At 40.7% G+C, this 16435-nt stretch overlaps 1 protein-coding gene across 1 annotated transcript in view; it reads right to left on the minus strand.

Annotated features, from left to right (window-relative positions):
- The window catches only part of LOC127460921 (cell adhesion molecule DSCAM), a 104854-nt gene that overhangs the window by 29879 nt on the left and 58540 nt on the right, over nucleotides 1–16435 (minus strand). Inside the window, exons 15-17 of the mRNA XM_051767993.1 lie at nucleotides 15139–15429; nucleotides 10256–10432; nucleotides 5451–5481 (exon numbers count right to left, since the gene is read on the minus strand). Of these exons, the coding sequence (XP_051623953.1) occupies nucleotides 5451–5481; nucleotides 10256–10432; nucleotides 15139–15429 (499 nt within the window). The remainder of the gene's footprint in view (nucleotides 1–5450; nucleotides 5482–10255; nucleotides 10433–15138; nucleotides 15430–16435) is intronic.

Genomic DNA, 16435 nt, shown 5'->3' on the forward strand with positions numbered 1-16435 from the left:
TCGCAAATCTCGTTTATATTCATGGATTATATCTAATTGATTGATGCAATACTCCAAAAATGAACATAAACCAATTATTCTGCCATCATGCAAATTGAAACAATTTCATTTTAAAGTTTGTGTGCCAGAAAATGACTTCTTAAATGAGCTGTCTACTGAAAGAAAATGAAAATGGATAGTAAAACTGAGTGCTGCAGTCATTTCTTGCTCACAGCTTGCACCAAGAAACCTTCAGATTGCACTAAAAACCCAGGAACTTTCTGCCCTTTTAGATGTAATTACTCTTTGGATGAAATGAAACATTTGAAAATACTTTATGTGGGGAGGCTGAGGGGAGTTCTGACAAATCAGCCAGCGGTGTGATCCAAGTGCTCCAACTTCAAAGAGCTTTAAAGCCAAGTGGAGGCTCATTTTCTGGTGTAAAATAGCCGTAGATCACTCAGTTTAATTCTGCTTTGGCAATGAATTATTGTTGTTAATGGAATCAGCACAGGACTATTAAGCTGCTTGATGATAAGCTCTGCTCTTCCCCAGCACGGGCCTCGACGTCGGAGATTAATGCGTGTGAGATGAGCCCACATCTCCAGGAAATGTGGGCTAATTTCCTGCTGGGCCTCCACGTGAGCAAGACCTGATTATCTCAGGTCTGGAGGTTCTCTAGAGTCCTTTCCAGGAGGAATTTTCTCGTCATGTGGTCAGTGATTCTGCTCCACATCCAGGAGTGGGACCTAAATGCACACGGGTTCACCTCTCTGGCTGAGTCACACCCTCTGGCTTTCCCTGCTCTTGCTGTCCCCAGCATCAACACTACCTATGCATCTCAAATTTAATGTCTCTTATCTTTTCCTGGGGAGATTAGGTGGTAGTGTTTCCACATGTGCAGATGGACAGCTGAAACACAGTCAAACAGCCCACAACTGGTGCCTCGTTTTGCTGCATTTAATCATCATGGAAGCAAATTATCAGAAGAGCTACCCAGGGGCTTCCAGAATTTTCTCTGTATATAATCAGTGGATAACAGTAGCTACAGTGTCTTCTTAAGTACATATTTTTTCAAAGTCATTTAGTATTGTCAAACGCAGATAAATTCCACACTGATGTTCTCAAAGTCTCTGCATGGATTAGAGGCCACTGTCCTATTGGTTTCCACTCAAGTTGCTGAAATGTTGAGAGAATCAGAGACTAATATATTATCTGTGTGCCAGATATGCTTGAAGACATGCCCTTGAAAAGCTGGACTACTTTGGGCTTGTCCCAGGATTGTAGAGCAAAGCTATGATCAATTAGGAAACTGAATTTTTAATGCCAAATTTCAATAATCCAATAGTTACAGGACACATGCAATCAGACATATAGAATCTGTGCAATGCAAAACTGAGTCTAGTAAATGCATTATTACACCCCTCTTCACTCACTAGGGATGTAGGAAATACAGGGATCAAATCAGCCATCTTATTGAAGGAATTCAGATCCCAGAATCCCAGTAAGATCTAGAATCTCTTCTGCAGGATGAATGCTCTGTATTTCTGTTACTGGAAAGTACTCAACTGCACAGAAAATATTGTTTGGACCACAGGGAGTAGGAGGACAGTTCCCCAGGTTTGCAGTTACATTGCTCACCTGCCAGGAGAGAATTCCCCATCCCACTCTTGTCTCCAGGGATAGCTTTATGCAAAATACATGGAAGGTTTTTCAAGCCCGAACTGGAATCCAGAGCTCTCTAAAGTCAGGAATATTCCCTACTGTGCTTGAGAGCTCTGCCTTGCTTTGTGGGATCTCTCTCCTCCTCCCTGCTGGTCTAATTAATTCCACTTTACACAGCAGTGCAGTGACATGAGGTGTCCAAACACAGCACAGGCAGTTGGCAGAAGCAAGAGGGTTGCTGCTGATTAGGGGGCTGCCTCACTCTGGCTCAAGGAATTTTGAATTATTTTCTGCACAGCACACTGGCTCAACTTTCAAGTTATAAAAACCTAAAGTGCCACAGCAATGAAGTGCCTCTAGGACTTGGAAACAAGGCAAAGAGCTTTAGGCTTTCAGTTTTGAAGTTCGGTGCCCAAGTATTTTGTAACCTAGGAAAATTCAGGCATCAAATTATTGTAACAGTCTGGGGGATGAGGAGTACAATAATTAATTCTTTAAAGGGAGAAAATGTATCTACCCTTATTTTTCTATATTTACAGTTATAAAATTCCCAAATATAAGCATGTAGTATTCTTTACCTGTCAGACCTTGTAAGGATCTCTGTAGAATATAATTAACTCCCTCTGGTTCAAAGAATCTCTGAGTTCCAAATTGTTGGGAGCCTTGTCTGGGGAATGAGTCATAGAATCATAAAATGGCTTGGGGTGGAAAGGACCTTAAAGATCATCCAGTTCCAACTCCCCTGCCAGGGCAGGGACACCTTCTACTAGATCAGGTTGGTCAGAGCCTCATCCAACCTGGCTTTGGACACTTCCAGGGATGAGGCAGCCCCAGCTTCTCTGGGCAATCTGTACCAGGGCCTCACCACCCTCTGAGTTAAGAATTTCTTTCTAATATCCAATCTAAACCTGCCCTCTGTCAGTCTAAAACCATTGCCCCTTGTCCTGTCACTATCTGCCCATATAAAAAGTCCCTCTCCCTCCTTTTTTAAAGCCCCTTCAAGGTGCTGGAAGGCCTCAATGAGATCTCTCCAAAGCCTTTTCCATGCTGAACAACCCCAGCTCTCTCAGCATTTGCTGCAGTCTTTTACTCTAATATAAAGTGTCTGCTTTTGGCCTCTATTTAAAACAGGTACTTGGGCACGTGGGCCTTTGGGTCTGATTGAGAACAGCTTTTATATACAGGCTGTGGATAAAAGGGCCTTTTCCAGGGGAAATACTTTGAACAAGGCATTTTGAAAGAGTGCATAGTTAACATAATACCCCCTTTTAAGCTATCTTTCTGGATCTTTATTACAAAAATATTTATTTGAGTGTCTGAAAATTTCTGTGTGCACAGAAGGTTAGACATGTCAAGCTAGTTATGTAAAGGGATTGAATATGATGCTCTGGAAACTCAGAGTCATTTTGGGTCCTTGGCAGAGAGTCAGGCCAACCCCACAGTTTCCTGGTTGCCCAAGCTGGTTGTCGTAAAAACATATGGAAAACTAAATCTTTGTAAGTAATCAGCCTGACAGAGGAATATTTGGGGAGAAAAGATCCTTCACCTTGTGCTCAAAATTTAAAAGCTCTGTGAATTGCTAAACTGATTCACAGTGAACTGTTTCAAAGAGCGTGGCTGGACTGGTGCTTTCACCCAAAAGAATCATACAAAAAGCTGTGATTGTCCAGCAGCAGTTTATTTATGAGTTTTTATTTGCGAGTTTTTATTTGTGAGTTTAAGGTATCAACAGCAAGCTGTGCAGCTCCCTTTAAACTGCTGACTTCTGAGGCTTATCCTGCTCCACAGACATTTGACTTACACAGCCAAAGCCAGAGACTTTCAAAGCAGAGACTAAAGCTCCGTTCTTAATCCGCTTTACACACGCTCACAAAAATCTCCTCAAAGGGAAAGATACACAGAGCTCTCTCCAGCCCTCACACCCTCCTACCAAGCAGGGAATCATCTTTCCTGCCCTCTCCCCACATACCCCCTTTCTTGATATTTTTATCAGAGCAAATTTTGGGGAAATCTAAAAGCTATAAAAAAATATGGGTCCTTATAATACGTGACCGTTGCTTTGGAGAGGGTTTATTATGCTTTGATTATTAATATGATGCATTTTCAGGAATATCTAATGGTGGTGGGTAGCTCAGGTCTGGTTGAAGGTATTTCCCAGATTTATCACAAATGAGAGTTCCAAGTTCAGATGTGTCTGCAAAGGTAGTCCTATATCCCCTACTTCCTCTGAAGTTCTGATGTAATAGTCATTTGCTTTTGTTCACACTTCTGGGAAAGAAATATAAAATAGGACTATTTAATAAAAACCAAGATTATTTGTTAATAAACGAGATGAGAGAAACTGGCTTGATGATCATACTTCAATGCTGGTGCCAGAAAAAACAAAATTAAATGGTGGCAGATGATTTCCCCTGAAAAACAGCTCTGAACTAAAGGCTGAGAAGGGACCTGGCTGCTCTCTGGGTACATCAGGTAGGCAGGGAAAAGTCCTTTAATTTAAAGGTCACCATCACCAAAGGAAAAAGGGGCTCAAACCTGATCACTTATGTTGGCAGTTTGATGAAGTTTTTTAAGTATCAGAGGAGTGAGGCTCTGAAACAGCCTTGCAGAGGTGGCCACAAGGCTTGTGAAGCCAACCAGGGCTAAGGCAGAGGCTCCCCAGGTTTGTTGTGAGCAGAGATCACTTGGACTGGATGTCTTCATGCAGGAGCTTCAGCCAGCCCGTGCTGGGTTTCTTAAGGGAACAGACTTGCTGCATATGCTAATCTGGGCTGTTTGCTGTGGCACCAAAACCACCAGAGCACATGTTCCTGGAGCTGCTGAGACCCACAGTCTGCTGCTTGCAGGGGTTTCCAACGGGCAGAGGGGGAGGGTATGACCTGCCCTGCATGACTGGTCTTGTTAACATCAGTGGGCTTATTCAGATGCACTTGCAGACTGATGGCATAGAGCTGAATTTACACTAAACCCATCTGTCACCATGTAAGTATATTCTTAAAAAGGGATGTGAAGTTTATCACGGGTGAGGAAGTTCGAGTATGGTTCATCTGATAAAATATCTGTGACACTCTCAAATTTGTTGCTCGAATATAAATATATTTCCCAGCAAATCAAAATCTGTTTGAACTTAAAAATCATCCCTTGGTGATTCCAGCTTCAAATATATGCAGCAGTTCTGAAGTTCAGTATTTTCCCTAGACAAAACAATAAACACTGAAGATATGAAATTTCCAACTTTGAAAGAATTGTGGTGCCAGGATAGTCATTGTGATGCAATTCAACAACTGAATTAGATTTATGAATGCTGAGTTGATGGAACAGAACTGAAAAGTAATAAATGGATTTACCTGCTCTTCTACACCTTTGGGTATAAACAGCTAACAATAGTGAATTACATAAACATTGCTGCAAAGTTTAGAGATATTCACATCCAGAAATTTATTGCCTTTAATCAGATGATCTCTGAAGAGCAATTACTTTGATACATATTATGAAAATGTTTATTTGGAATAGGAAAAATGTCAAAATGGGCCTACATAGCTTCTACAATTTAATCTATTAGCACAAGTTAGCAGGTTTTTTATCATTATATTCCCCCACAGATACTGTCCACAAATTGTCTTCTTTCTCTCATTTCTAACCATCAAGTGTCCTAACTCTTAACAGACAGTCATAGGGTGTATTTTTAAAAAGGGGTTAGAAATAGAATGTTTACTTCCCCATTTGTCTCTACAACCATTTTTAAATATGATGCTGTAGTTGACAGACATTTTTCAATTTAAAAAAAAAAAAAAATCTATTCTTACCTCATAAGCATTTCAGCCAGACTCTTTGCATCTAGAAGAAAATAGAAGAAATGTCATCACAAATGAAAATCTATTTGATAGATGCATTATTAGGAAGTAAGTGATTTGAATCAGCCATGTGTAAGACCACTGCTGTTTCTCACATCAGTGGCAAGAATAAAATAGCCTCCAAAAGTCCCTAATTTTGCTGAAATTGCATTTCAGCCCCAAACAGCCCAATTAGTTCCTCAGTAGGAGAAAAGATGCTTAGAGAAGTTCAAGTTACCAGCGGCTTAACTGGAAAAAAATGACATAAATATATTAAAAGGAGGAACAGTTTAACAAGTAATGGGGATCTCTGTTCAATCCCAGAATCATTTAGGTTGGAAAAGCCTTCTCAGCCCATGGAGTCCACCCTGTGCCCCATCCCCACCTTGTCCCCCAGCCCAGAGCACTGAGTACCACGGCCAGGCCTTCCTTGGACACCTCCAGGGCTGGGCACTCCAAACCTCCCTGGGCAGCCCTTTCCAAGGCCTGAGCATCCTTCCAGAAGAAATTCTTCCTGATGTCCAGCCTGAACCTCCCTGGCACAAACTCGTTTGGTTGCTCTCAAATATGAATGTTTTTCCATGAGCAATAACTCAAAACTACTACTGGGTCTTCAGAGGACTGTCAACACACAAAGCAGGAGGTGGTTATTCCCACATGGATCAGCTCTGCAAAGTGAGGCTCTGCTGAAGGAAAAACATTTCTTCTGTTGTTGTCACTGCTGCTATTATTAGCAGAAAATCCTTTGGGCATATAATTATTTCGATACCGAGTTCAAAAGACACAGCTGAAGTTTGGTTTTTCACGTAGGTTTCTGTAAAACTTTATCAATGTAATATAATTATTTCTGTGGTATCATTCAGTAAAAATAGACAACTCTGCTTTGTTCTCCTGCAATCAGCTGCTAAACAAACTCACTTAAAAATGCTGACTCCAGAGTCCTTAAGCATATCACACAGCAACAAAGCAGCCTTTTGTGCAACCAAGTGAAGTAAATCTGAGAAGAAAACAATTCCAAGTTCTGTCTTCAAACAACTCTCCTCTTATGTGAAACTTTACATTCCTTCTTTTATCTACTTCTTGTAAATCTAATGGCACCTGCCAAGGCATTTACTGAGTTTGTCTTTGTTTTCCATCTCACCTTTTTTATTCCTCAACCACCTCTTGGGTCTCCAACACCTACAACATTTTCCTTACCAGTGATTCTATTAAATACCTGCCTTTAAAATTCAGAGGATGCAGGCAGAAACAATCCACCATCTTAACACATCTCTCCAGCTTGAGTTGCATTAATTCTCAAAAGGAATGGACAAAGGGCTCTTTTTATTCATTGAAAATCTCAACCAAACCCCTTCCATCCACTTTCTGCATTCTGTTCCTCTGACACAGTGCCAGCTTCTCTGTCTTAGCCCTCATGCCTCACCTACTACTGGAGAAGCTGGATTTCTGGGCTTCCTTGAGGTCTGTTTGCTCCACTCCTTTATTTTTAACCTCCTCCTATCCCTTTCCAGCACAAAGCAGGGCAAGTTCCAGGTGGAGGGAAGGCCCATTTGCTGGGGCAGCCACCTTTAAAATTCCCAACACATTTGGTTTGGCCCCCTGGGAAATCAGGGACAGTGATAGAGCTTTAGATTGCATCCTGCCACTTCTGAACTATCACGCCACGCTCAATACCTTCTGCCTGTGTGAAGGTGAACTGGATTTAAAAACAAAGGGGAAACTATTACAGGAGTAGCAGAGCTGGGTTAATAGTAGGGAGAAAGAGCATTAAGCCATCAGGCTTCTGTGTTATAATACATGTTGACCTACTGAATGGCTGCTTGAACTCCAGCAGCCAATTGACCTTTTTTGTGACCTGACTGCTGGAACCACTAAACTGGGCAAAAAATCAGGGCTTTGCTAAAAACTACGCTTTTTTTATAAACAGAATACTCCAGTGTGACAGAGGAGGAGGGCAAATGTGTAACTGTCCCTACATGCTAAACAAGGAGTGAAAGGATTAAGAATGGAGAGACTGCTGTTCTTAGGCTGCGTTTGCCACAGAAACTGGAACCACAAACCCGCTGTCTGTAAGCACAGACACAAATGTTTGCATGCAGAACACACTGCAAATCAAACTGCAATTCCCACTCCTCTTTGTCCAGCAGGCTCAGAGAAAACACATCTGCAGCCACGAAAGCCAGAATTACATCTGTAACTTGCATAAGTTCTTCCAGAAGGTCCCAGTGTGGAAATTATTCTTTTTGACGTGGGCTAGAGGAAAGCTGGCAGCAGAGTCATGATTTAGGAAAAATGGCAGTGATTGTGGCAGGATTTCTATTTCAAAATTCTCATGAAAGTTGACCACAACAATTACTAAAGCAAAACTTTTTTTTTTTTCAGTTAGGAGAGCAGAAAAACTTGCACACGCTGTCGTAGAGAACTTAGTAATGAGTTCTCTGGAACAACAATACTTATTGTACTTATTATATTGTTATTATATACTTTTAGAACAGGATGTAACTTCCAGAAGAACAGAAAATGTCTAACATGAGATCAGCCTTCAAAAAGAATGAACAAAAAATAAATTAGAATTACTGAAGTCCTATCAATCTGATCTTGGCAATGAGCAAAATGATGAAAAAAATTGAACAAAGCTTAATGAAATGAACTAAAGGAATAATTGAGGCCAATCAATAAAGATCTGTGGTCAAGCAGCCATGTCCAACAAAGCAGATTTTTAAAAATGAGACTAAAATTCACTGAGAATTGATGACATTGAAAAATCTCTCACTGTGATATGATTAAATAACAGTAAAATCTTACATTTGTGTTTCTCACAGCAAAGTGAGAAAGTACCTCGAAGTATTTTAATAAAAAGTAGTATGATGCAAAAATTAACACAGGAGCCATTTTTCATTTAGGAGACCATAAAGGGAAAGAAAAAAGCCTGTTACCTCTCTGTCTGATGCTGATATGAGTGTCACTGGAATATTGTGTTAGTTGAGAAAACCTACCTAAAGATTGCAAAGGGACCAGATAAAAGCCTTGACATTAATAAATGATGGGAAAGCTACAGAGGAAAATTAAAGGATATTCATTTGTTTCATTTACCAATGAAAACATTAAGAAATTACTTGGATGCCACCACGTGAAAAAAAATATCCCCAGAGGCTGAAAATGATCCAAAAAAACCTTCAGTCCCTCTACAGAAGTGAAACAGGACCAAATGGGATGTTGAGCTGTAGCTTGACAAATTCAGATAAGTGAAATGCAATTTTTACAGAAATGTTAGCTAAATACTGATTACTTTTATCAAAAGTACTGATGAATTCTTTCTCACTGCCTATGTTTAAGTGAAGCTCAGATATTTTCCTAAATTCCTATATTCTGAGAGGAAATAGTTCAGAGAAGTCTTACGTTATGCAAAAGCTGTACTGGCCAGTGATCATGAGGGTTCCTTAAGGGACTGTAACTCAAGAATCTATGAATACTTGTAAATTAACCATGAAAAAATAATGTGCACAGCCATCATTTCCTGGAGCCAGGGGGCTTGATATGTCCTGCTCATTACTGGATGGAACTCCACAGTATTTCTAAGAAGATAACACTCTGTTTCTTCACCACATATTTTTAATTAAAAAAAAAAACAACCCAAACTTCACAGAGGTATATGACTTCTAAGGTTTCAAACGAAAAAGTTATTATAGAAGCTGAAGCATCCAGATGCCCTGATTTGCAGAGCTGTGTGTGAACCATAAGGGCAGTTGTCCTCTTTAATCTGTGAGATTGCCCATGCTTAAGAGCCCTGTATCTCTTCTTTTTTTTTTTTTTTTTGGCAAAAACATCCAAAATATTGTTACAGAAGACAAAATGAGACCCAAAAGAGAGATGAGTATTTGCTAAGGTGAGAAGGAGTTAATAGCTATGATCGTATTTTGGCTAAAATACAAAATATCTAAACGAGTTGGTGGCTCTTGGAAGTAATTAGACTTATTTTTGTAGAGGATAAGTTGCTTTACTATTTTTTCAGTGTGGGATTTGAGAGGCTTTTTCCCCAACACCTTCAGTGGAAGGTCTGCCATTCTGTGCCAAAATCTACAGTCCTGCAAGTGGCTGCAAGAGTCAAAAACTTGGCTGTGGCTCAGCCAGGTATATTTACTGGAAGATTGATAAAGCTGAATGAATTCACAGATCTAAAACTTATTCACACGGCAAATAACTGAATTTGAATGAGGATTAGAGAAAAGGACAGATCAGCAACAGTGAAAGGCCAGTGAAGTGTTGCAATAGTTCTGTCATAACACATCAAGGGGAAAAAGCTGTGGCAACAAATCTGAGACTATCTGGCTGTGTTTTCTAGCCTACTAATATATGGCTACTTTCATTTTAAAATTCAGGAATCATGGTTTGCATCTGCTGGGAAACTGAAATTCCCTCATCTTTAGAACATCTGATTTTATCCTTCAAAACAACCCCAGTTTTAGGTTATCAGAACCATTCACAAGGGAAGCAAACACCAGCAAAAAAAAAAAAAAGGAAAATAAACAAACACCAACACACGAGAATTATTTTCTTTTCCCATAATAACAATGAAAACATTAATTATTCTTATAGAAGCCTAGTACCAAATGACAAAGAAGGAATCTCTGTAGAAAACACACACGCTTTGTCACCTCATGTCTATTAGATATTGCAGGAAAATGGTGCCAGCTGGGGATTGCACAGTTTGGTCACTTGTACTTTCACGTTCAGGGACTGTTTGTATGTGGAAATCAGTGCCACAGATCTCCTCTTACCTCGCAGCCGCTTCAGCCTCTGCTCCCTCCTCCTCCTCCTCACGACCAGCAGCATCACAAAGAGCAGCAAGACCCCAACCAAGATACAGGAGATGGTCACCAGCATCTTTAGCCCTTCGTTGGTTGCCAGCCCTTCCTCACTCTGCACAACTGACTTAATGAGTGGAGGGATTGTACCTGGAAACAGTGTCATGATATTAGAGGCCTATTAACGAAGACAACAGGTTGAGTTCGCAGGGAATAAGGCAGGTCATGTGCTCCAGCTGTCTTGCAGAACATTAATAAGGATGTTTCTGTTTGGGGTGGATGATTTGTGTGTCTAATGGCCATGCACACATACCCAGGCACACTGATAACAGGTACTGACTGCAGAGACTCAGAATTTATCAGAAATCAAGAAGAATTGCATTAATTGATTAAGCACAACCATGCCCGTTAAGCAGTCAAATACTATGATTGAGTCCTATTAAATCATTACAGAGCTGTAAGAGGTGTCAGAATTCCTACCTATATATTACTCCTTACTTTGGGAAAATAGCACTGCTGCAGCATTTCTGCTGGGCTTTTCTTGGTGTTTGACAAAGCTCATTTTGTGCCATGCACATCAGACCGATCCTTTGCAGAGAAACATTCTGACATCAAGTCTAGGGGTGCAGCAGTGGCAGGGATCTGAAATTCAGATGGCCAAGCTGATACTAATCTGCTAAAGACTGTCTGACATTAAACTCATCAGTAAAACAGGAGGGTAATGCTGGAGAGAAACAATCAAATTTTGAGAGGGAAACCAGGGAAATGAATCTACCAACTACTGGCAGGCAGCTCACTTTTTCATTCTGGGGCATATTTGCATTTTGAATATACCTGGCTTCCTGGTGATATATAATACTTGAACTTTTCAATTCTCTTTTTCTTTACCTCTGAAGGACGTGAGAAGAATGCAGGGCTTTCTGGGGAAGGCTGTTTAGTCATGGAAGACTTCTCCCTCATTTCCTGATTACTATTAAACTGCTGAATGCAACCACAAATGAGCTATAAAATGCATATTTGTTTGGAATGGGTAGGAACACGCAAGTATTGTGAACTGTGATGACTTTGGATGGAAGCTATTAAATTTTAACCGGCTACTGAGACATAAAAGTGGTTCCTTACTTGCTGAAAGGAGAGGAGGGTGACAGAGAAAAACAGGTACATCCTTTTTTACATTTTAATTGCTGCATTAAGTGATATATCTCATTATGTCCCATACAGCATCAGAATAAAAAACTGGGATATGATGCAGTACAGTGTGAGTGCCAGAACCACAGTGAAAATGCAGAATCCTAAGTCATGGGTTTTTTTTCAGATCTATCTGAGTTGCATATAAAGTGTAGAGCAGCTCCCTGAAGAGATGAAGATTAAAAGAAAAGCTACAACCACCCAAACCTTTATCAAGTACTATGGAAAATCTGTTTTCTTACAATTGCATTTTGAATATTTTTCTACTGTTCCTTTGCAGTTCTTCCCCATAATTTTCTTTTTTTTTTTTTTTTCTAATTTTCCATTTCTTGGTATAAACACACAGCAGGATTTTTTCAACTGAGATTCAGTTTTTGCACTACTCTCAAGGCAAATAAAATTATTAGATGAACCTTCAAGCTCCTGAAGGTAATACTAATAACTGTATACAAATGCTCCTAAACCCTCATGAATACTAAGAGGCCAAAGTTTTCTCTGAATTACAGCCACACAGATCTCTGGCTAAAGACTGTTGGGTTCAAGATTGCCTAAAATTACATCTTGCTTTCCTTAATACTTCGATGAAAATCAAATTATGAGTGGCCTTAATTTCAGCTAAACCTTAAGTGTTTAGGTATGTGATTATCATTATCCATACCTCTTCCAAGTAAAATGTAAACCTCATAACATTTATATCCAGGCAGTTAAAGCTTAATTAAAAATCATGCTGTAGGTTTATATAACCTTCCCATTATCCATTTGTGCCTTTTCAGCAATTGTATTAGGAATTAGCAAAAACTAATCCTGCTCTCCATGGATAGCAACATTTATTGGCATCCTGGGTGCTGGCTGGGAGTGGAATAGCCAAAGTCCTCAGAACTAAGTCCCAGACAAACTGAGAGGGTTTGTTTTGTTTTCCAGGTCAACTCACCTGATTGGTGCTTCCTGGAAGTTGTAATTGGAATGTCTCTGACCCCATTTTCCCCTTTGTTACAGCCCTTCCAGCATCTCCCACTGCACCTCGTGAATTCAGGACTACTAATCTAAGTGTTTTCCCCTGTCCTCACTGCTCTTCACGGTGGGAAGTCCCTTGGTGGGCTGGAATCAATTAGCATAGTTAGAGCAGCCACGGAGCTGATCTGATTTAATGTCAGGGCTACTGAGCAGCTGAGGGAAGCTCCTTTGCAGTGCTACACACTAGGGTGCTAAAAATATCTCCTTCAGGAGTGCAAGTGTTCCAAAAAACAAGGGGCAGGGAGGTCAGGAAATCTGTGAGGCAAAATACCCGCGAACGGAGGGAGCACAAAGTCCTCATTAACCCTTTGACCTGATTTCCCACGGAGAGATTTCAGGTGAAGGATGCTCAGCCAGGATACTTCTCAGGAGCTCTGCCACAGGCAGCAATCAGCTCCTGCAGCCCAAAGTGACCCAAACACCACGTAACTCAAGGATTTCTGCAGAGTTTACAAAGGCTTTATGCTAAGGCTGCTAAAGCTCCTGAGTTTGTCCTCATCTTTCGGTATCCTAGAACTTCCATACACCATATTATCTAATCTCCAAAGTACCATCCTTGTATCTGCTTTATCCCAAGGGCAGCTGGGACCCCTGGAAGCTGGAAGAGGCTAATCTCTCATCACAGGATGAATCAAAGGTAGAGGTGGGGGTAACACTCAAAAGTGGAGCTGGCCGAGAACTTTCCACTGACATGTTTTCTGCAAACAAAAAACTCCCTCTCCATGAAAGCAAAAAATCCCTGCGTGAAGTATTGATAGGAAATGTTGATTTATAATAATACACAATTTCCCAGCTCTGAAGCTCCTTAAGCCTATGCAGTTTACCAAGGAAAAAATGAACAGGGAACTGTAGGGACAACTTTTGGTTTAGAAATATTTATACGAAATCTCTTATGTGGGAATAGACTATCTTAATTTTCAATAGTGATGATAATAAAAATAACAACCAGTTTATCATTTCCATTTTGCATCAAAGGTAACAAATTTAGAAAATCTGAAAACTGAAATTTGCTTTTCCATCCGTTTTTGCCCCTCTTAACCTTGGGGTCAGTATTTGAGATCAAGCTGCCTCTCTAAGGCACAATATAGTCTTGGCAAAGCACGTCTGACAAACAAAACCAGCAACATCATAAATGAGAAATTTTCCAGCTGACCAGAATCAGTGGCCCAGGAAATTTAATGCTACAAATAGTTTTCACTGTTTCGTTTTCTCTCTTTTAAAGATGCCATACAGCAACATCAAAAAATCAGAGTGTGTGGTCACAGTGTGTGAAACCAAGGTAAGTATCATCATTCAATCAAAAAGCAGAGCCTGACAACATTTGAAATCAGATCACTGCAAGAATACATCTGATTTCAGTGCTATCAGTGGGAATTTAATGCTCTGGACCGGCATTTTCATATAATCTCATTTTAAGGTATGGTTTGTGTGCCCCAGTCATATAGATGGAATGATGTAAGATGTAATGGCTTAAGATGCTGAGGTTTAAACCCTGCCTGAGTCACATCCCACATTTCTGACTGGGAATGGCCCATGCTCTGCCCTGAGCTGTACGTGAGGAGTGATGGGACAAATCTGTGCCAGGGAGATGTGTTACCAACACAGAGTTATGAACAATTACCAGCTTGGTGCTGTCACTGGACAACCATCAGCTCTTGCTTGAACCTGCTCACTGGTTCTGTTGGTTAATTTAACAGTACAGATGTCGCCAAGTGGTTGCACAACACGGCACAATATCCCTGGCAACACAGCAAGATTTTTACACTGGATGTCTCCAGAAAAGCTCTGGCAATTCACGCTGGAGCAATTCAAGGGAATGCCATCTGGAGCCATCTGTGCTGCCTTCCTGCCAGGAGTACAGGCATCTCCCACCACAGGGCCACCGGGAGCACACATGTGCCACCCTCCCTTTCCACAAGCCTGCCAGGAGATGAGCTGGGGTGACTGACAAGCTGGCATGTTTGCTCTTGCCCTCTTGTCCTGGTTTTTGAAGGGTGGGCAGTAACCCCTGGCAGAAGGGCAGGATGCAACAACGCCTGCCTCCCCTGTGCCCTGCTGCCGGGCATGACCGAGCCATCTGTCATGGCCATTAGCTTCACTCTCCCCTGTCTGTAAAGCACTGCCATTGCTTTGCCCTTGGAAGATGCTTTCCAGAGGCTTTCCCGGAAGACAAGCTCCGTTGTGTCACATAATGGGTTTTGGGCAGTGTCACAAGGACACTGTCGCACGGAATATCGAGGAGGCCACACACCCCCTGAATGGCTGCAGGAACCAATTATGTGGGAGACAAAAATTTCATGGAAGAGATGCATGAATTACCACCAAGTGCCTCTGTAACCACTGGAACTAATGACACTTAGTGTCCTATGATTACGTGTCTTATGGTTGATTGACTTCAGTGCCGGAGCTTTTCCACAGTGACAAATAAACAATTCCTCTTCTCTGCCTGGCAGCCCACTGCCATGAAATCAGGAGACATTTCACATCCTTGAGACCTTAACCTCTCTGACAGCACGGCTAGCAGATTTAAAATGGGGTTTACAAGGGGAAAAAATGGAAGATGAGAAAAAAAAAATAATTAAAAAATAGGAAGGTTGAACTTACGAAACTTGAGTAAAACAGTTTGTGAGACGTAAATAAAATCAAATACTTACTGCCATCGTAATTGAGTGTCGCAAATTTGGCTTGTTTCTCTGCACAGCCAGCACTGTTGCACACTCTCATCTGCAGCTCATACCAGGTTGCCTCCTGGAGGTCATACAGGATGTAGGACTTGGACAGGGATGTCCTCTGAGCCGTCGTCCAGACCGTTGTCCCAAAGGGCCGGTATTCCAGGGTGAAGGAGGTGATGGGGCAGCCCCCGTCATTCCAGCCTATCAGGTTCAGCTTCACTCGTGTGGTGTTGATACTGGCAAAGAGCTCTTGCTCCTTGGAAAACTGTGGCTCTGGAAGCAACGGTATAATTCAAGTGAAATGCTTAAATATTACAGATAAAGGGCTCTTAAATTATAAAGTTAAGAGAATTACTTCTAGGATGCTTTTAACTTTATCTTGAACTCAGTAGCTGTATATTTAACTTCTCCCACTCCTCCTTCTTAAATGTTTTTTTCACACTTATGTGCCAGACTCACAAACTCAGATTTCCAAATCTACAAGTGAAAAAAAATATCCACAGGTCTCCAGACGGACATGACTTGCTGGTTTGCATGGTCTGGCATGGCTTGTAAATCTAGTGCAGACACTTCATAGCAATAAGTGCCCCTGCTCACTGCTATGAAAAAAAAGAAAGAGTTCAAAACTTCCTCCAAAAATACTACAAAAGGCAAATGCACTTGAAGATTGTCCATTGATGCTCCAGTCTTCTTTTGAAGTGGCTTTTGAACAAGGCTTTTTTGCAAGTACAGAAACTTTCATTTGCCAAAAATGACAAATTTTAAGAACTTGCAAGAAAAGAACAGCAATTAAAAATAATTATATGCTAACATTGCACATGACATATATGAAAATAATATAAATTTTGACTTTTGCATTTCTGAGTTAAAATGTTTCCATTCAGAAAGGGAATGACATTTTTATTTCCTTGTCACACTTTGGGCTCAAATGATGGTTTATGATTAAAGTTTTTTTGACAGTTCTACATAAGACAGGAGTAATGACAGTCAAAATGGCACCTAAGAATTGAAACAGCAACAGTAGATGGACAAGGGAGGTCATCAACAAATGTAATTTAAATTAAATACTGTTGCAGAGTATTTAAAAGTATTATTACAAACTGTTCAGCAAACCAAGTATCTTTACTATTGGAAGTTACACCTAATGTAGTGAAAATTATCTGTAATGTGCTATTTCATTTTCTATAATGAAGCATAACTTTTCCAAATAGGGGTATTTTTGGCATTCTTGTACAAAAACATAATCTTTTCTGAACTCTGTAGGAATCTAAATGAAACT

This window comes from Manacus candei, unplaced genomic scaffold, assembly GCF_025592945.1.
Source record: "Manacus candei isolate 608988 ecotype Guabito, Panama unplaced genomic scaffold, ASM2559294v1 h1tg000091l, whole genome shotgun sequence".
Classification (NCBI taxonomy): Eukaryota; Metazoa; Chordata; class Aves; order Passeriformes; family Pipridae; genus Manacus; species Manacus candei.